The sequence below is a fragment of the Rhinolophus sinicus genome, linkage group LG07 (assembly GCF_036562045.2).
Source record: "Rhinolophus sinicus isolate RSC01 linkage group LG07, ASM3656204v1, whole genome shotgun sequence".
In the NCBI taxonomy this organism is placed as follows: Eukaryota; Metazoa; Chordata; class Mammalia; order Chiroptera; family Rhinolophidae; genus Rhinolophus; species Rhinolophus sinicus.
Window position 1 is genome coordinate 46,231,496 of NC_133757.1, and position 18,815 is coordinate 46,250,310.

Here is an 18,815-nt window from a genome sequence, read left to right on the forward strand (position 1 = left end):
TGACATGTCTTTCTTATGCAGAACAAAGTATTTTAAAATTCTTTCTGAGACTATTATTTGCTTATCATTACCAGTTGTTACTAGATCAACAACTCACTTTTGTCCATTTAAGTCATTACAATTATGTTGAACTTCATGAAATTAGTTTCTGTATTTCAAATACTGGCATTCAACCTAATAATATACAGTAGTTATGAAAAATCAATTCCAAGATGCCAACTTGTTTCAAGTAGTTACAATTTTTTTAAATTCAAAATGTTTATTTTTAAGACTCTTAACATCAATGTTAAAAGTGAAGCCCAAACTAAAGATTAATTTAATGACTCAAATTATTTAAATATTTCCTTGAAAATCTCAAATAGATTAACGCTTATTACTTTCCAGAATAATTTTATTGCTTCTTTCCACCAATGTTGGCCAATAATGTGCTTACCAGTTTGAAGTAATGTTTTCAATTTACTTTTAATGAACATCCAACAACAAAGATTTTTTGCCCAGATATACTTTCTATAGTTTATTTTATGATAAAATGTTATTTTGGGGCCTTCCCCCATTCCCTAAAAATATTATCAAATGGAATTTTTAAATTAGCCTCTCATCCCCACTTCCCTATTCGGGAAGATTTGAGTACATTTCTCTCTGACACTAAGAATCACTGATTCATCTCAAAAGATCATCTCTTTCTACAAGTACATTTATCTATACATAATAAGAACCTACCATTTTCATCATTAAGACCTAGTTGACCAAATTTGTTGCGTCCCCATCCAAAGATAGCTCCAGAAAGGGTAAGTACAAAACTATGGGCTCCTCCTGCTGCAACTTGCATGAAAGGGATTCCAAGTAAAGACTTAATCCGCTGTGGTGAACCTTGTTTTTTACAGTCAATGCCTAAACCCAATTGGCCATACTTATTCTGTCCCCAGCAGAAGACTTCACTTGCTATAAAACAAAAATCAAAACATTAACAATTTTTCTCACACACACAAAGTTTCATTTGAAGATCATTTATTCTGGGATATTCTCCCTTTCATCAAATGGAAATACATAATCCTCTTTATTAAGTTTATTGCTTATATGGAAATATAATACTACCTAGAAGAACATTCTATATTTAGTACACTTTAAGTTGACTGACTTTACTGATGAATGCGCAAGTCATATAAAGGGGGGGGGGGGGTTTGTTTCCTTATGCTCCTCAAAAAAGGACTATCTCTTTTTAATATTCCTCAGGTCTGACTTTTATTCTGTGTTTCTCCTAAGAAGCACTCATCCAAGTTCAAGGTTTCAGTTATCAATTATATCCTGATCACATTAAAAGAAATTTTTTTTACATTCAAAATTTTATCACTAGCCCAGACTTCTGAGCAATAAAACCCATGTATCCCATTATTTGCATGAGATCTACACTTGAATATTTCAAGGCACTTCTAGCTCAGTGTATTCCAAAATCAACTCATGACCCCCACTCTACCTCCCACACCTGGACCTCTTCCAGTGTTTCCCATACCAGTAAATGACAACCTACCTAACTCAGTAGCACAAGTTATAAACATAGGGAGTCATCCTTAATACTCACTCCCCTCCTCTTACTGTATACAGAGATTGGTATCAATCTATTATCTATCACCAAGTTACATACAGTTTTCTTTCTAAAGAAAAAAAAAAAGGCAAATAGATCTATTCCCCATCATCTCACCTGGTTCCTATGACAGTTCTGCTTGTCACTTTTGCTTCCCCACTGCCACTCCGTTTTGCAACTTTATTTATTTTTATTAAATAAATAGCACTAAACTAGTAACTGATTTTTCAAAATTCATACTATAAAATAGTACACACTGAAAGTAAGTCTCCCTTCAAAATTGGATCTCTGATTCCTCTCCCAAGAGACAACAACTCTTACCAATTACTGATAGGTACTTCCAGAATTATTCTATGCACATACTAGCAGACATTCATACATATACACAGAAATACTATAAAAATGCAGATCTGATAATGTTGTTCACCCGAAAACAGTATGTCGGTGCCTTCTCACTGCTCTTGGGATAAATACTTCTAACAAGGCCTCTAAGGTTCCCTGTTTCCGACCTTGTTTCGTATCAATCTCTTCCCTCTAGCCATACTTGCCTTCCTTTACATCCTCCATTTCTCACATACTTGCTGTTCCCTTCCCCTCATCTCTGTCTAGTTCATTTCTACTCTCTCCTAGCGGGAAGTCTTCTCTGATCTCCCAGGTTAAGTTCAGACCTCCTGTTACATGTTCTAAATATCCTGAACTTTTTCCTTTATAGATCCTTTTCATAGTATGTAATTACACTGTTATTTGTATGACTACACCAACAGGGCTAGTAGCATACTGCTTACCAATGCATATTGTACACCCTAACGTGCCTAGTTCATAGGAAGTGGTCAAAAACAAATTCATTAAATGAATAAAATACTGTGCTAAATTAAAGCATAAAGCCGAACAAGGCAAAAAACTACCTGTAAGACAGAAAACTGCCCTCAGTAGTAAAACCTCTGGGTTTACATTTATCTTGGATCTATCTACAAAAACATCAAGAGGAGTTGGCAAAATAACCAAGAATACAGGGACGCCAGCTTCCCCACTGCCTATAGAAGTTTCAATTCCTTAATATGACATTTAAGGCCCTCTGTAACAAATTTGTGTTTACTTCAGCCTCAACTGAAGTATGTCTCCCACGCTTTCACAATACCCACATAAAACTACATGCCAATACTCAAATAAACAAACTGCCTTAGCCAATTCTCAACATTTCCTCTATTTCTAAAAATTTCTTCAATTCTGAATAAATTCTACTCATCTTTCAAGACTTGCATCAAATACCAATCCCCTCCTTACTACTACTAATTCTATTGACTGGAACTAGTTATACTTTTCTTCATTCCCCCAGCATTTTACTTTCACCTTGACCAAAGTAATTATTTTTTTTTTCTGCCTTAATCTATCGTTATTTATTTGTATATCTGACTTTCGCCACATGGTATGGTCTCTAAAACTGTCTCTTAACTTACCTGTATTTCCCCACAGCTCTAGTCTAGTGCTTCATTCATACTAGACATCACTACACATTTAATGCATTAAAATAGTCATAATAATAGAGAAGACACTTGAATTTATTTTTTTAATGGTAAAAAACATATAGCACGTTCTTTACTAAACCAGTTACAATCCTTAGCTCGCATATGAAAAAATGGATAAGAAAGGAAAGAAAACAAAGCTAATAGGAATCTTGGCCTTCTGTTTTTATTCATAAAAAGTTTATCTGTGAGATCAAATTAGATTGGGCAAGTTATAGCCTTCCCCAGCTATAATGGAATAGTGTTTAACAGAGTAAAGAAACAATTAGACGCAAAAATCAATTTCAGGTCTATATACTAGCAATAAACAATTTGACAATGATATTCACAATAATAAAAAATATCAAATACCTAGGGGAAAAGCTAATAACAGGTGTGTAAGACCTATCCATAGAAAACAAAAAATACTACTGAGAAAAATTAAGATTAAAATAAATGGAGGGATAAAGCATGTTCAAGAATGAAAATACAATGTGTATTGTAAAGACTTTCCTCAAATTGATTTATAGAGACAATACAATCCCAATCAAAATCCCAGTAGTTTCTTGGTGTGTCTGTGAAAACTCACAAGCTAATTCTAAAATGTGTATGGAAACAAAAAGGATTAAGAAGAACCAAGACAATCCTGAATAAGAAGAACGTAGTTGGAGGACTTTTCTGCTCAATTAAAATATCAAGTAATAAAACTGAAAAAGGAAAATAAAAATAATGCTTACCTTTAGAAAGTGCAAGTGAATGATAGTAACCACAAGCAACCTGTACTATATGGATATCTGACAAACTTTTAATATTTCTAGAAAATAAGAAGAGATCAGGATCAGTTAATTCTGAATTTCTATAAGCTAATTTACATAAGCTATTTATTGACTATCTACTATACACAAGCAGTTTACTACTGACTTAGCAGTTTGGTATTTTTTTTATACAAGCCCAATTTACCAAAAATTTATGCTAAGATCAGTAAACAAAATCTAAATACGAAAAAAATTAAAAGGTATGATGGGAGAATACTTTGAAAGGACAACACTTAAGCAAACTTTGCTCACGTTTCAAATACCCCTCAGAGTGCTTTTACAATTCAGGTGTTTTATTATCAAAATTTTTAAAAATCTTTAGTTTAACATGTAAAACTTGGCAATGTACATGATCTAATTTGTCTAAAATTGGCGTTAGGCTTAGTTTTAATATATGTTCTCCTCCATCAGGTTCCTTAAGAACAAATATGGATCCCTAACATGTGGTACTACCAATTCACAAATTATGAAGCCTATTCCTTTTGGGCTATCCTTTTGCCTTACATCTAAATCAGTGATATTCAACTTAATTCCTTACTAGGGAAATTTAATCAATTTACATTTATTATGATCATTGATGAGGTTGGTCATATTTCTGCCACCTTGTGGTTTTTCCTTATATTTTCATGTTTCTTTCTCCCCCCATTTCTGATTTTTCTTTAACTACAATGCAATTCTAAAGGCTAATTTTTAAAACATTCCAAAAATCAAGTAACTTTGTGCATCAACCATCCCAGGTTTTCTTAAGTAGTTCCCTTCAACCTGGTCATTCTACTCATTTTCTTGAATGAATGTTTTCAAGAAAAAAAAAGTGAGACAAAAATATAATATGTTTCTCATTTCCCTTTACCTGATACTGCCACCTGACCTGTTTAAGCCAAATTAGAGTTCTGACCAGAGTGTCGATACTCATTGATTTTCGGGAGGCAGCTTCATTCAGCAAATAAAATTTTGAGGAGAGAGTTACTCTAATTCCATACTATTGTATTAAAAATATTTTTATTTAGTAGATTTATATTCTTAACTACAAAACCTAGGAGTTTTACTGCTACAATTTAGCAGAATCCAACAAGTTAGCAGGAATCAATGTACCTTCAGATTTTAAAATGTAGCAAAATGCTATTTTTCTGCAATTAGCAAAATCAAACATAAGCAATGCAAAAACAAAAATTAATCAAGTCCAATTTGCAAGAACCAAATAAAACATTTCAAAGAACTACATTCTCACAGGACTGTGTGTTTTCCTTCACAGTATTTATCACTAATTACTGGTATACTTACTCATTTATCACTAGTGTACTCTGTTAAACAAGCTCTGTGAAGGTAGACTATGTGTCTTATACGCATGGAATCCCTACCATCTACCGCAGTGCCTCCCAAAAAGCATATAATGAAAACAATACATGAATTTGTAAAGGCTTCGAAGCTCTAGTATTAAAACCATTGTAATTTATGTTTAAAACAGAGTGAAATCAAGAAATTAAATTTTGTTTTTGACCAAGCTGACAATTCAAGCATGTTTAATTTCTACAGTCTAGAAACAACTATTCTCACAGGCTCCTATTACACCATCCTTTCATAATTTTTTATTGTGTATGTCCAATAATAGAACTGGGGAAAAAATACAACTTTATTGCCCACAAAGTTTTTCTAAAGTTTGAGTGGAAAAGTGCTTACATTCAACTAAAAGATAGTAAAATTAGGCTTAAAATTTTATTTATAAATGTGTAACATATATCCTACATAAAAAGAAATAACTAGCCAACCATGCAGGTCTACAGAGACCACTGATATTAAATAATTAAATTAGTCTTTCTCCAAATAACAATTTCATAACAAAAAAAAAACTGGAACTAGGGAAAGATTATCAAACTAGTACGAGTTCCAAATATAATTTATTATTAATTTTACATTCTTCTCTAATTTTAAAGTGCCACTTAATCTACTCTTCTCTACTGGCATAAAAATGGATTTTGTTCTCAAGGAAGTCCAGCCTAATGTGAATCTTCACATTTCTGATTACTCATAAAAATCACAAACACTAATTTTTAAAAATCTATTTACATATATTAGAGTTTCCTATCTTCTATACATGTTTTATTCAAAATGTATGTGAAATTTATAAAGCTGGCTGACATATCTAAGCATCTAGAAAAAGTCTTGCATCTAAAAAATTATTTGATACTGAATTTTTTTTAAAAAATCACTGGGAGTCTTTCATAAAAATATATTTCTACTGAAATACTACATTACCGTTTAAGACATGAAAAATCAGTAAAAACTATACATATGCCACAACAAATCAGATCAATCCATGAAAAACTGATAAGCGTAAACAGGAGAAAATGCCTTAACACACAGCTTCAAGTTAATACAGATGTTTAGCAAATACAAAAACAGAGAAGTTTAAGGCAAAGGACATAAAGTAAGATCTCTTTTAAATCCCCCATCCAGGTTCATAAAACAGTAGTCACAAATACATAATTTATTGGATAACCTTCAAATAAATTGTCATATAGTAAAATTCTCTCCTTATAAGTGCCTTTCTTTCCTATTTCCTAATTATCTACAGATTACTGGCTGAAATATCTTATACCAGAAATGAACAACAACAAAAATGTTAAGTAGGAGAATTAAGAGACCAATGGAGTAAAAATAAGGGAAACTAGAAAGCTCTGCCATGAATCATGGTTTTGAGAACATTAACTTAGAAAATCTAACATGTAAGTCCCTTTTCAATAGTAAAATCACAAAATTTTTAAAATCTTAAATTAGAGACCCCATTCTACAAGAATTGTGAGAGGAAGTAAAAGCAGTAGAGACATGACAAACATGAAGTTACAACGTTTTTAAGAAGGCTTTGTATTATCTAGCCAGTCATTGCTTGGTTGTAAATTACTATTTTCTGAAAGAAATAAAAATTGAAATGACTAAAATAATTCAATTTACTTAGGGAAAAAGTTTTTCTCCCAACAACATCATGATTAAGAGACATTAAAAACATAATGGGAATAGTGTTTATTTAATTATTATTGCAAAAGAAACAAAGGGGAAGAAATTAGTTGAGTTTGTGAAATTTGTTTACAAGTTCAAAAAAGAAAATATGTGATGTATCGAAAAATCTCAATAGTCCATTCCTGCAACAAGTATAAAATATCAAACTAAAGATAAAAAAAAAAAACTTTTAATATGTTAAAACAAAGCAAATACTTTAAATGTATACTTTAAGATTTTCATTAATAAACATATATGGAGGGAAGGTTATAGGTTTATTGAAGGAACTAGCTACCTTTCATAGTTTAAGGGGGAAAAACCCTCATTTCTAACAGTGATAAGAGTTTCTGTTCTGAAATATTAGTTCTTTGCCCCATTTTCTTATCCTAGTAGTTACATCCTATTTCTTAACTGAAAGCAAACACTATAAATTTTAAATTAAAAACAAAGTATCTAAATGTGAAAAAAATGCTACCTGGAGAAAATCTAAAATTCAGTTAATTCTTTTGTTCCCTGGAGGGTTCTCTTTTGTCTCTACAACTATTACTAGGAAGAAAGAAGAGTTTAAGGTGGAAAGAATTTGTATAATTATAAAAACTGAGCATCACTGCATTTTTCACGTATCTGAAAGAAACTAAATACTTTTCTTTAAATCTTTATATTTTTACCTAGATATGTTCATGCTCTTGTAATTTTCAGTATTAAAACAATAGGTATGCCCTTTGTAAATCTATTTAAGACTACAACATTGATAAAGCATTGTTTATTTTTTAATTTTTAAATAATTCTATGATGAATTTAACGGTTAATATAAATTAAATCATAGTCACTGCTATGTAAAAATGTGGAAAGTGACTGAAATCTTTTTCCACTAAGCATGTTGAACTTCTATAGTCCATAAAAACAATAAAGACTAAAAAAACAAAACAGAGAAACATGCAACCAACCAATGTTTAATAAATATGTTGATAGCTGGGGTAGTCAAGATAGAATTAGTAGTTAAATTAATCCAACCCACTGAAAACTTTTAGTAAGACAAAATTTATAACAAAATATATATTCCCCATCACTTTTCTTTACAAACATAAATAATATGGGAGGAAATATGAAGTATATATGAAAAAAAGCACTCAGCCCAAACTAAAGGCAAGAACCCAACTAGTAAACTCCTTAAGAACTCAAAGAGGAGAAATAATTAGGTGTCAACTCTTACATGCCCTCAGTAAGCAGAATTTAGATAACAAATTCATGATAAAGGATTATTAAAGACCTCTTTTCGGTCACCTTTGTTACCTGGGTACTCTGATACATTCCTCTGATCCTAGCAGGCCAAGTTGTCCATCAAAATCGAGACCCCAAGCATACACCTGGCCCTTGTCATTTAGTGCTAATGTATGAGCTTCTCCACATGAAACAGCTACAATATTTTGGGCGTCCAGGGCAACAACCTGCTCTACAGAAAACAAAAAGAGAGACATTACATTCTGGTTTTGAACTCCTACTGAGAATAAAACACAGTCTTCATCTGGTATGAAAAAAGCTAAGAAAATGCTGAAATATAGACTAAGTACAACTTCATTTATTCTGAAAAATCTAACAAATATGTTACATACAAAATTTTCATTGTGGTAAATACAGATATACATCACGGGGCATAATCAACTCAGAATATTAAGTGACTGGAACATTTAGGGGAAGATGTTAAGCATTTATAAAGATTTTCTCTGTAAGTGTTCTTCATTGAAAGCCATTACCAATAAAAGAGGAGTCCAGCTGAAAAGTGAATCATTTAAATAACCTGAGCTGTTTCTTTTTTAATAAAATCACAATTGACACATACATTGCCAAACAGGCACTACCATGGAGCTATTTCTGAACTCAATGAAATACTCTGAGTTGGCAACTTCTGATAGGAAACAAAGTCTTTACAGAGCTCATAAACAAAGCATCTACTGGATATACTGAAGAGAACTGAAAGGCAATGTGACCACAACAAATAGGTTTCAGTTTATGAACTGCCATTTTAACATCTAAGATATAAAAACTCCGTATGTATATGTGGTTAAACTGTGTTCAAGTTTTAAATCAGAAATTAATTTAAAATACTGATCCTTCATAACATAGTCAGTAACCACTGACAGACAAATCATTACGTTAAAATTTTTCCTTAGTCTCCTTAAGAGGTGTAATGTTTACCAATTTTTTACTAAGTACCACTACAAGTTTTAAGATGCCATTTAAAATTAACTGTTTTAGCTTAATAAGAAAGCTATAATTTCTATCTTCTATAAACTGAAAGCCTTGTGTTGAAGAGTTGTTAAAACTAAATTAATCAGGGTTTCTTCAGAGGCACATTTTAGCTCAATGTACAAATGCAGCTGTTCAGTAGTGAAACAGATTGCATTAAGGAGGTTTAAATCCCTACATACAAAAAATTCACATTGTATCTGGTTTACTGAATGCATTTTGGGGTGAGAGGTTAACCCTAGATAGCCTCTAGGAATCTCTACAACTCTAATGATGTATTTTAAATACTTACCTTAACGAACAATGAATTAATAACTCATGAAGCTATTGGACAATACATCTAAGTTCATTATACGAATCTCTCACTTTTTGTATATTTTTATAAAATTATATTGCAGAAACATACAAAAACAAAAAAGGAAAAAAAATACTACACATTGCCCCCTAAAAAATTTAAGAAAAAGGACTTAAAAATATGGCGTCACCTGTTTACATCAAAACATTCCTATAAATCTTAATTATTAAGAAAGAAAAAAAACACAAAAGATCTGTTCGCTCTCACAGAGGGTCCCAAAATAAGTCAATGTCTCTCCAAAACAATCCCCAAGGAAAATTAGTAAAGAGCAGTAAACGACAAGATGACAAGAGGGATGGTTAAATAATAACAAATGAAGAGTACTTAGATAGCAATGGCTGTAAAATCAAAGGCATCAAATATTCAAGAAACAAACAAGAAACAATCAATCAGACCAAACACTATTATTTACTGTATACCTCTTGTACTCCAAGAACTAGAGACACAAAGATAAATAAAACAGAGTTCTAGCCTTCAAGGAATTTACAGCCTATAGCAAAACAGGTGAGGTAAGGATTGTGATTAAATGCTAAGATAAAGATTTACAAAAGGGACATGGGAACAGGAGATATTTATTAAAGCCTTGAAAGAAACCCGAAGAATTCTGGAAGACACTGACACTTAAGCTAAGTTCTCAGCTGAGGAAAGAGGAAGAGATTCCATGTACGCATTCCAGAAAATTTAATTTGTTATAATAAAATACACAAACTAAAAGCAAAGTGAAAAGACTGCTAAGAAAAACGGAAAAAATGCTATTCATATCTCAAACAAAGAAATAACATCTCCAACTTTTAAAGACTTACTAGGAAAAAAGAAACAGTAATTCAGAAAAAAATGGCCAAAGGATATGAACTGACAATTCACAGAAGAAAAATGGCCCTGAATCATTTGAGAAGATGCCCAACTTCACTGATGAAATGCAAATTCAAACTACACTGAAGGCCAGTATGTTCACTTAGAAAATGCATAAAACCATACACTTAATTTGTGTAGTTTTATACATGGGTTAACCTTCAATTAAAAGTTTACATTTATCAAGAAACTGAGAAGACAAGCCACAGATTGGGAGAAAAAAAATGCATAAGACATTATCTAATGAAGGACTATTATCTAAAATACATAAAAAAAACTCTTTAAAACTCAACAAGAAAATAAACCATCCAATTAAAAAATAGGCAAAAGACCTGAACAGAAAACTCATCAAGAAAGTTACACAGGGGCGGACGGGTCGCTCAGGTGGTTAGAACGAGAGCTCCGGGCAACAGGGCTGCCAGTTCGATTCCCACAAGGGCCAGCGAGCTCCGCCTTCTGGAACTAGAATGAAGTTAATGAGCTGCTGCTCAGCTCCCAGGTGGCCAGATGGCTCAGTTGATTGGATAGAGCTGGCTCTCAACCACAACTTTGCTGGTTAGACTCCCACAAGCGATGGTGGGCTGCACCCCCTGCAGATAACAACGGCAACTGGACCTGGAGCTGAGCTGCGCCCCCCATCAACTAAGAGTGAAAGGACAACAACTTAACTTGGAAAAGTCCTGGAAGTACTCACTGTTCCCCAATAAAAAAAAAAAGAAAGATATACAGCTGGTGGGCGGCGTTGGCTCAGTTGGTTAGAGTGCAGTGCTCATAACACCACGGTCGGCAGTTCGATTCCCACGGGAGGGCCAGTGAGCTGTGCCCTCCACAACTAGATTGAAAAATAACAATTTGACTTGGAGCTGATGGGTCCTGGAAAAACACACTGTTCCCCCAATATTCCCCAACGGAAAAAAAAAAAAATTTAAAGCCTGAGAAAACTAATACTGTATTCATATCAACATTTATGGTTTACAATATTCCTCTTCAAGAAAAGAAAAAAGGGAACGTTTAGTTCTGGGAGGCACAAAAGGGCAAAGAAAACATAAGCGGAGGAGACTGTCCATGGAACGAAAAAAATACACTTTTTTCAGGTGCAAAAACAGAAAAGATAAAGAACTAGAGATGCATGTAATACATCCATCTTGTAAATACTGATAGCAGATATATTGCTTCTGGTTCTTACACTTATATTGTAAAACTGCAATTATTTTTTAAAACTAATGGCACGGGGGCCAGCCCGTGGCTTAGGAGGTTGGAGTTCCATGCTCCTAACTCCAAAGGCTGCCACCAGTTCGATTCCCACATGGGCCAGTAGGCTCTCAACCACAAGGTTGCCGGTTCAATTCCTCAACTCCTGCAAGGGATTGGTGGGCTCTGCCCAACTAAGATTGAACACGGCACCTTGAGCTGAGCTGCCACTAAGCTCCCAGATGGCTCAGTTGGTTGGAGCACGTCCTGTCTACCACAAGGTTGCCGGTTCGACTCCCGCAAGGGATGGTGGCCTGCGCCCTCCGCAACTAACAACAGCAACTGGACCTGGAGCTGAGCTGCGCCCTCCACAACTAAGACTAAAAGGACAACAACTTGAAGCTGAACTGCACCCTCCACAACTAAGATTGAAAGGACAACAACTTGACTTGGAAAAAAGTCCTGGAAGTACACACTGTTCCCCAATAAAGTCCTGTTCCCCTTGCCCAATAAAAAAAAAAAAAAAAAAAAAAACCTAATGGCACGTCATTTTACTAAGCAGAAAAAGACCATCTTCTTTACTCCATGAATGCAAAACATTGTCATTTTAGATTTATAAAAATTAAAATGTTCAACCTAATGGTGATTTTCAGTTCTACTTCATCTATTTCCTCTCAATTATCTTTGCCTGCACACATGATTTCAGCATTTGTTCACTTAAACACTGCATCAAACAAATTTTGCTCACAAACATAAGAAAGAATACTGCCACACATCCTTTTAGCAATGCAGGACAGGCCCAGGTTTTTGTTGCAAAATGTTGCATGATATAATCCTTCCTTTGAATGACAAACTGAGTAAGAACATCCTATTTCCTTTGGGACCTAAGAAATATATTCTTCAATTCTTTAGTTTGTGAAAATTCATGTGCAATTATCTCCCAACTCACTGTTTAAGAGTTCCTTTATATGATTGATTCCACAAGCACCATACAGTGGTGTTATCTACATTTCACTTTCTGATTTGTCTAGTAATTGTGAAACATCTTCCTCCGTTAATTTTATTCTCTTCGTCATTAAGATCCCATTGATCGCATTCTCAACTGCGATAAATGAAAGCTACAAAAAGAGAATAAAAGCTACATAGCTGGTGACTCCAGACTTCTTCTGTATCTCCTTAAAAGATGATACAAGACTACACAACATATGAACCTTCTAGGAAACCCCATCATTGTTCTTGTAATTTTAATCTTTTTATTTTGATCAAGTTGGGAATAAAACCAATTATCATTATTTGCAGTAGATATTTTATATAAAGTCACCACAAACACTTATTTAGCAAATAAATTAATCACCACCCCTAAGTAAAATACAGGGTTAGGTTCCTGCAAGCCTCTGATCACATTTTCAGCAACTGATCAGTATATGACTTTTTATGTGTGTTTAAGACATCTTAATATATATTGTTCTTTCATTAACATTGAATTCACAGCCAACAGCACTATAACTCATGCCTCAATATATTTTCTTATAAGACACATCACATCTTTCTTGAGCTTAGAACACTAGACGGCACTTCAGCACTATGCTCAGGGGCCATTTTAAAACCGTAAAATCACCAACAAAAAGTACAAAAATTCAAAAAATGTGGAACTAAATAAACCACAGAAAGGAGACTTGAGTATAGTACAAGATCTGAAACAAGAAGGCAGCGCACTGTTTGTGAACCTCAGCTGCGAATGTGCACATCAGGAGATCGAAATATTTTGTAGCTCTACGCAGGTGCATGTCCACGAATGACCATGACAAGCCCCATGAGCACTGACTATGACCCAGGTTGATTTAATAACAGCACACATAAACACTTCTTCCTAGACAACCAATTACAAAATGTACAAGATGGTCTATTTAGGAGTCTTTTGCTAACCAGAGTTCAACCCTGATATTAAGACATAAGCATCAAAAACAACATGCTCTGAGAACCTTCTACACAAAGAAAACTCACAGTAAAGAATGTGTTGGGGCCGGCCCGGTGGCTCAGGCGGTTAGAGCTCTGTGCTCCTAACTCTGAAGGTTGCCAGTTCGATTCCCACATGGGCCAGTGGGCTCTCAACCACAAGGCTGCCAGTTCAACTCTTCGACTCCTGCAAGGGATGGTGGGCTGTGCCCCCTGCAACTAGCAAAGGCAACTGGACCTGGAGCTGAGCTGCGCCCTCCACAACTAAGACTGAAAGGACAATAACTTGAAGCTGAACGGCACCCTCCACAACTAAGATTGAAAGGACAGCAACTTGACTTGGAAGAAAGTCCTGGTAGTACACACTGTTCCCCAATAAAACCCTGTTCCCCTTCCCCAATAAAACCTTTAAAAAAAAAAAAAAAAAAAAGAATGTGTTGACCATTGGGTATAAAGGTAATACTATAAAAACATCATTAGTAATACATTCACAACTAGCATCTCTTAAAAGCTGCATCATGGGGCGGCCAGATGGCTCAGCTGGTTAGAGTGCAAGCTCTGAAAAACAGGGTTGCCGATTCGATTCCCACATGTGCCAGTGAGCTGCGCCCTCCACAACTAGATTGAAGGCAAAGAGCTGCCACTGAGCTGCCGGTGGGGTAGCCGGATAGCTCAGCTGGTTAGAGCAAGAGCTCCCAACAACAAGGTTGCCGGTTCAATTCCCACATGAGATGGTGGGCTGTGCCCTCTGCAACTAAGATTGAAAATGGCAACTGGACTTGGAGCTGAGCTGCGCCCTCCACGACCAGATCGTAGGACAACGACTTGGAGCTGATGGGCCCTGGAGAAACACACTGTTCCCCAATATTCTCCAATTGAAAAAACAACAACAAAAAGAAGCTGCGTCTTATCAGCTCTCCCCAACTAGTGTGAGCAGCAGGCTCCCTTCCCTAAGCCCTCCACTTGGTCAGAAGAGAAAGAAGAGAAACAAGAATAGAGGGAGGTGATGAGGGCCTTAGGCTTTTATCCTTTAAAACACCTTTGCAGGGATTTGAAAGAAACAGGTTCCGAGAAACCCTGAGGCATTTGTATTATAAAGAGCTGCCTTGTAACCAATTTATCCAAGATCTGACATTGTCTCTAATGTAAAACAAACACACTCTCAAATTTCACTGGGGGTAGAGAGAGTAGGATAAGGTCCCTCATCCTACTGATGGATGTCATTTTTGAAAGGAAGGAAAGCTCCAGCCTCTATTTGTTTCTGGTTTCCCAAGCCCAGGATCCCTTTTGAATCAGTCATGGAGTACCTAGATCACTTGCAAATTTGGGGTGAGAAAAAAATTTGCTCTAGGCTATAACCTGCTCCTGGAGAGAACTATTTTCTCAGGAAAATGAATGATATTAGGTTTTCATTAGACTGTTGTCCAGTCAGCAAATTTAAAGAGTCTTAGGCAAAGTTTTATTTAAAAAACAAAAAAACTGCATCTTATTCAAACCTCTAAAACAGCTATTTGAGAAAAAATACCAACATTTTCATGTCACTCTATATCCCCTGTCATCCACAGATTTCAAAATCTTATTGTTATGGGATGTTCTGTGTCCCCCCAAAATTCTTATGTTGAAGTCCTAATCCCCAGTAACTCAGAACGTGACTGTATTTGAAAACAGGGTCATTGAGGATGTAATTACTTAAGATGAGGTCACACAGGAGTAGGGTAGGCCCCTAATCCAATATGATTTGTTTCCTAATAAAAGGATAAGTTGGTCTCAGACAGGCTGACGAGGACAATGACATGTGAAGGAATGCCTAAAATTGTCTGTAACCGAGGAGAAGCTAGGAGAGAAGCCTGGAACAGATCCTTCCCTCAGAGCCTTTAGAAGGAACCAAACCTGCCGACACCTTGACCTTGGATTTCTAGCCTCCAGAACTATGATAATACATTTCTGTTATTTAAGTCACCCAGTGTTATGGCAGCCCTAGCAAACGAATACACTTGAATAAATATTTTCAGGTTCAAAACACTCCTGTCAAGTTAGCCAAATATTACAACCTATGTTTTAAAGGTGATCCACATGCTAGATGGGTACTACAGTTATCATGGTGATCACTTCATAAAGTATATAATTGTCTAATCACTATGTTGTACACCTGAAACTAATATTGTGTCAACTATAATTGAAAAACTTTTTTGAGTAAGTGATCCACAGAAAGAATTAACTTATTCTGACTAATTCAACTACAGATAGCCTGATTTTGAAATTTAGAAGTTTCCAGTTCATAATTACATTATTTCCATGCCAAAGGGTTAAAAAAAACGGCAAAAAAATATTTATACAAAATTGGTAAAAGACACATTTTCTCTAAATGATCTTTAAATTATAAACAAAAATAAAAAACTTTTTAGAGAGCAAATTGGCAGTATGTATTACAATTCTAAATATGCTTGCCCTTTGACCCAGCTTTCCTTTTAGGTATTTATTATACATTGTAAAACGATGTTTACTGAATAACAGTTTATAACTATAAAAACACAACAGGAAATAACCTGATTTCGAGTAATAGGTAGGTAAATAAATTATGGAATATTCATACAATAAATGTTGATGCTTCTATTAAAAAGAATGTCTATACAGTAACATGAAAAGATAGAAATACATTCAATGAAAAAGCAAACCACAGATCTTTTATATATATGTGTACAGAATTGTGTATTTTAATACAGGTGTAAGATATGAAAATATAAACAAACAGTAGTAATCTTTAGTATGTAGGGCAAAAAGTGTATTCCACTTTTTAAATCATACATTTCTGTAACTTTAAAAAAGAAATAAAGGATGTATTATTTTGGTAACCAGAAAAAATAATTTTTTTTTAAGGTACAGAAAGCCCCCAACTTATAAATGACCCTGAACTCCACAGGAACAAAAGTCCTTTGTGTCCCCAAAATCCAAATACTAGGAAAATAACTAACCTGGAGTAATACAATTTCTTACCTAGGAAACAGAGGCTATAGTCAGATACTGCGTATCTTTAAAATGTGATGTTTAGTTAAGTGAAATGCTGCCCACAAGTATCAATCCTAATCTTCTAGAACTGATAAAGCAAGAGAGCAAAACAAGCAAGGACAGGTGAAGGGTGCAGATAAATGTCTGACACCCATATTTAAAACTCAAATGAATTTTTCTATAGAAAATGTGACACAGAGCAGTTAAATGTAATTACTAATAGGATATTATACTTACATATGTGTTTTAAAGAAGATTGGTTTAAAAATCTGTTTGATATCTAGCAACATTCCATAAGTAAAGAAAAATGTAAAGTTTTTAAAAACACAATTCATTCATAATTCAGGGATTATCTCATATAACAGCACAATTACCAAGCATGAGCCAAGTCCACAATTAATCTTAACTCTTAATGTGGTCTATGAATTTAATGAAGCCCCACATATAATGTTAATTTTAAAAAACTGAATTCCAACAAAGTTTGAACTAGCAATGTTTTATATGGAAAACAAAAACCTTTGATGTTTTATGCTCAAATTATAAGGTTTAAAAACAATATTGTTGGGCCCGCCCAGTGGCTCAGGCAGTTAGCGCTCCATGCTCCTAACTCCGAAGGCTGCCAGTTCAATTCCCACATGGGCCAGTGGGCTCTCAACTACAAGGTTGCCAGTTCAATTCCTCTAGTCCCACAAGGGATGGTGGGCTCCGCCCCCTGCAACTAAGATTGAACACGGCACCTTGAGCTGAGCTGCCTCCAGAATGGCTCAGTTGGTTGGAGAACGTCCTCTCAACCACAAGGTTGCCAGTTCGATTCCTCGACTCCCACAAGGGATGGTGGGCTGTGCCCCTGCAACTAGCAAGCAACTAGCAACGGCAACTGGACCTGGAGCTGAGCTGTGCCCTCCACAAGTAAGACTGAAAGGACAACAACTTGACTTGAAAAATCCTAGAAAGTACACACTGTTCCCCAATAAAGTCCTGTTCCCCTCCCCCCCAAAAAAAAACAATATTGCTATGAACATTATTTAACAAGCACAGCCATGTTGATAACAATTACAAAACTAAAGTCAGAAGGAACATGCTTTGTTAAATAGCTAATTTAAAGAAGCACCATTTCAACTCCTTAAATTCAGCCAGAGCTTAACACCTTGCGTACGGATCAAGAGAATCTCACCCCACCGTACGCAACGTGTTAAGATTCAAAATCCTCTGTCCTATCATGTCTCACTAGATGCTATAAATACAGGTTTCCTCTTCCTTTCTCTGAGTAACTCAAAACTCTAACGAGATCAATAAAAAGTACACTTAAAATCCATCACTAAAAATTTTAAATTCAAAACATACCATTTTATAAAATTAGAAAGATACTATATAACTAACTCCATTCTTGTTTAAAACTTTATCACACATAGCCCCAATATATATGCAGAAAAAAGACTGGAAAAATAAATACTAAACTGTCAACAGTGGTTATTAACTACAAGTGTTTTTTTTCTTCTTTTATTGTTCTTTAATTGTTTAAATAACTCAATGTGTGGTTGATACATTTTATGATTTTGACTTTTGAAAGATGAGGACATTAATCACTTGAGATTAGTGAATAGCACCAACAAATAATTCAGAATGCTTTTCTTACTTTAAATAATCATATTGCTAATTTCATTACAGAGATAACAAATAACCAAAGGCTACTTCAGTTAATCCCTCTTCCTAAAGTGAAATTATTGCTTATTGACACTTTTTAAAGGGTCTTTAATATAATGCATACAGTGATCATAAGTATAATATAAAACAAATTAGGAATTAAATAAAAAACATCAAAAAATTAAATGAAAATTTCATTTAACAAAATTATTACCAGTAACTACTAATAGGAATTTGGAATGGTATAATACAATCCAAGGTCATGAAAACATTTTAATGAGTTCCCTGATAAAATATAAAGTTAATATACAGGTAAAGTAACTTACATGTCTTAGTTGACTGCCCACAATAAAATAATATTCATATGGAGACATAACCAATTCAATTTTTAAAATTCTTTATTATGGATTTGTTTACAAGTTCATATTCCTTTTACAAATTCTATCTACAGAGAGGTATACTGTTAACATTCATAAAGAGCATACTATGTACCTGGCACTGTGCTAAAGCACTTTATTTAATCTCACTTAATCCCCATAACACCATGAAGCAGGTGTACCATCATCCCTACATCATAAAAGGCCTAAGATATAAACCTTTTCCTATTTATTGAACTGCTGTCCTCCTGTTAATTTTTAAATAACATGATTACATTTTAATTTTCAAAATAC

The 18,815-nt window shown here is 34.5% G+C and overlaps 1 protein-coding gene across 7 annotated transcripts in view; it reads right to left on the reverse strand.

The window, feature by feature from the left end:
* HERC4 (HECT and RLD domain containing E3 ubiquitin protein ligase 4) overlaps window positions 1-18,815 on the reverse strand; it is a 116,734-nt gene that overhangs the window by 83,501 nt on the left and 14,418 nt on the right. For all 7 annotated transcript variants that reach the window (XM_019731764.2, XM_019731759.2, XM_019731763.2 and 4 more), the window contains 3 exons: window positions 8,187-8,346; window positions 3,822-3,898; window positions 721-942 (listed from right to left, as the gene is read on the reverse strand). In XM_019731764.2, coding sequence (XP_019587323.1) covers window positions 721-942; window positions 3,822-3,898; window positions 8,187-8,346 — 459 coding nt within the window. The remainder of the gene's footprint in view (window positions 1-720; window positions 943-3,821; window positions 3,899-8,186; window positions 8,347-18,815) is intronic.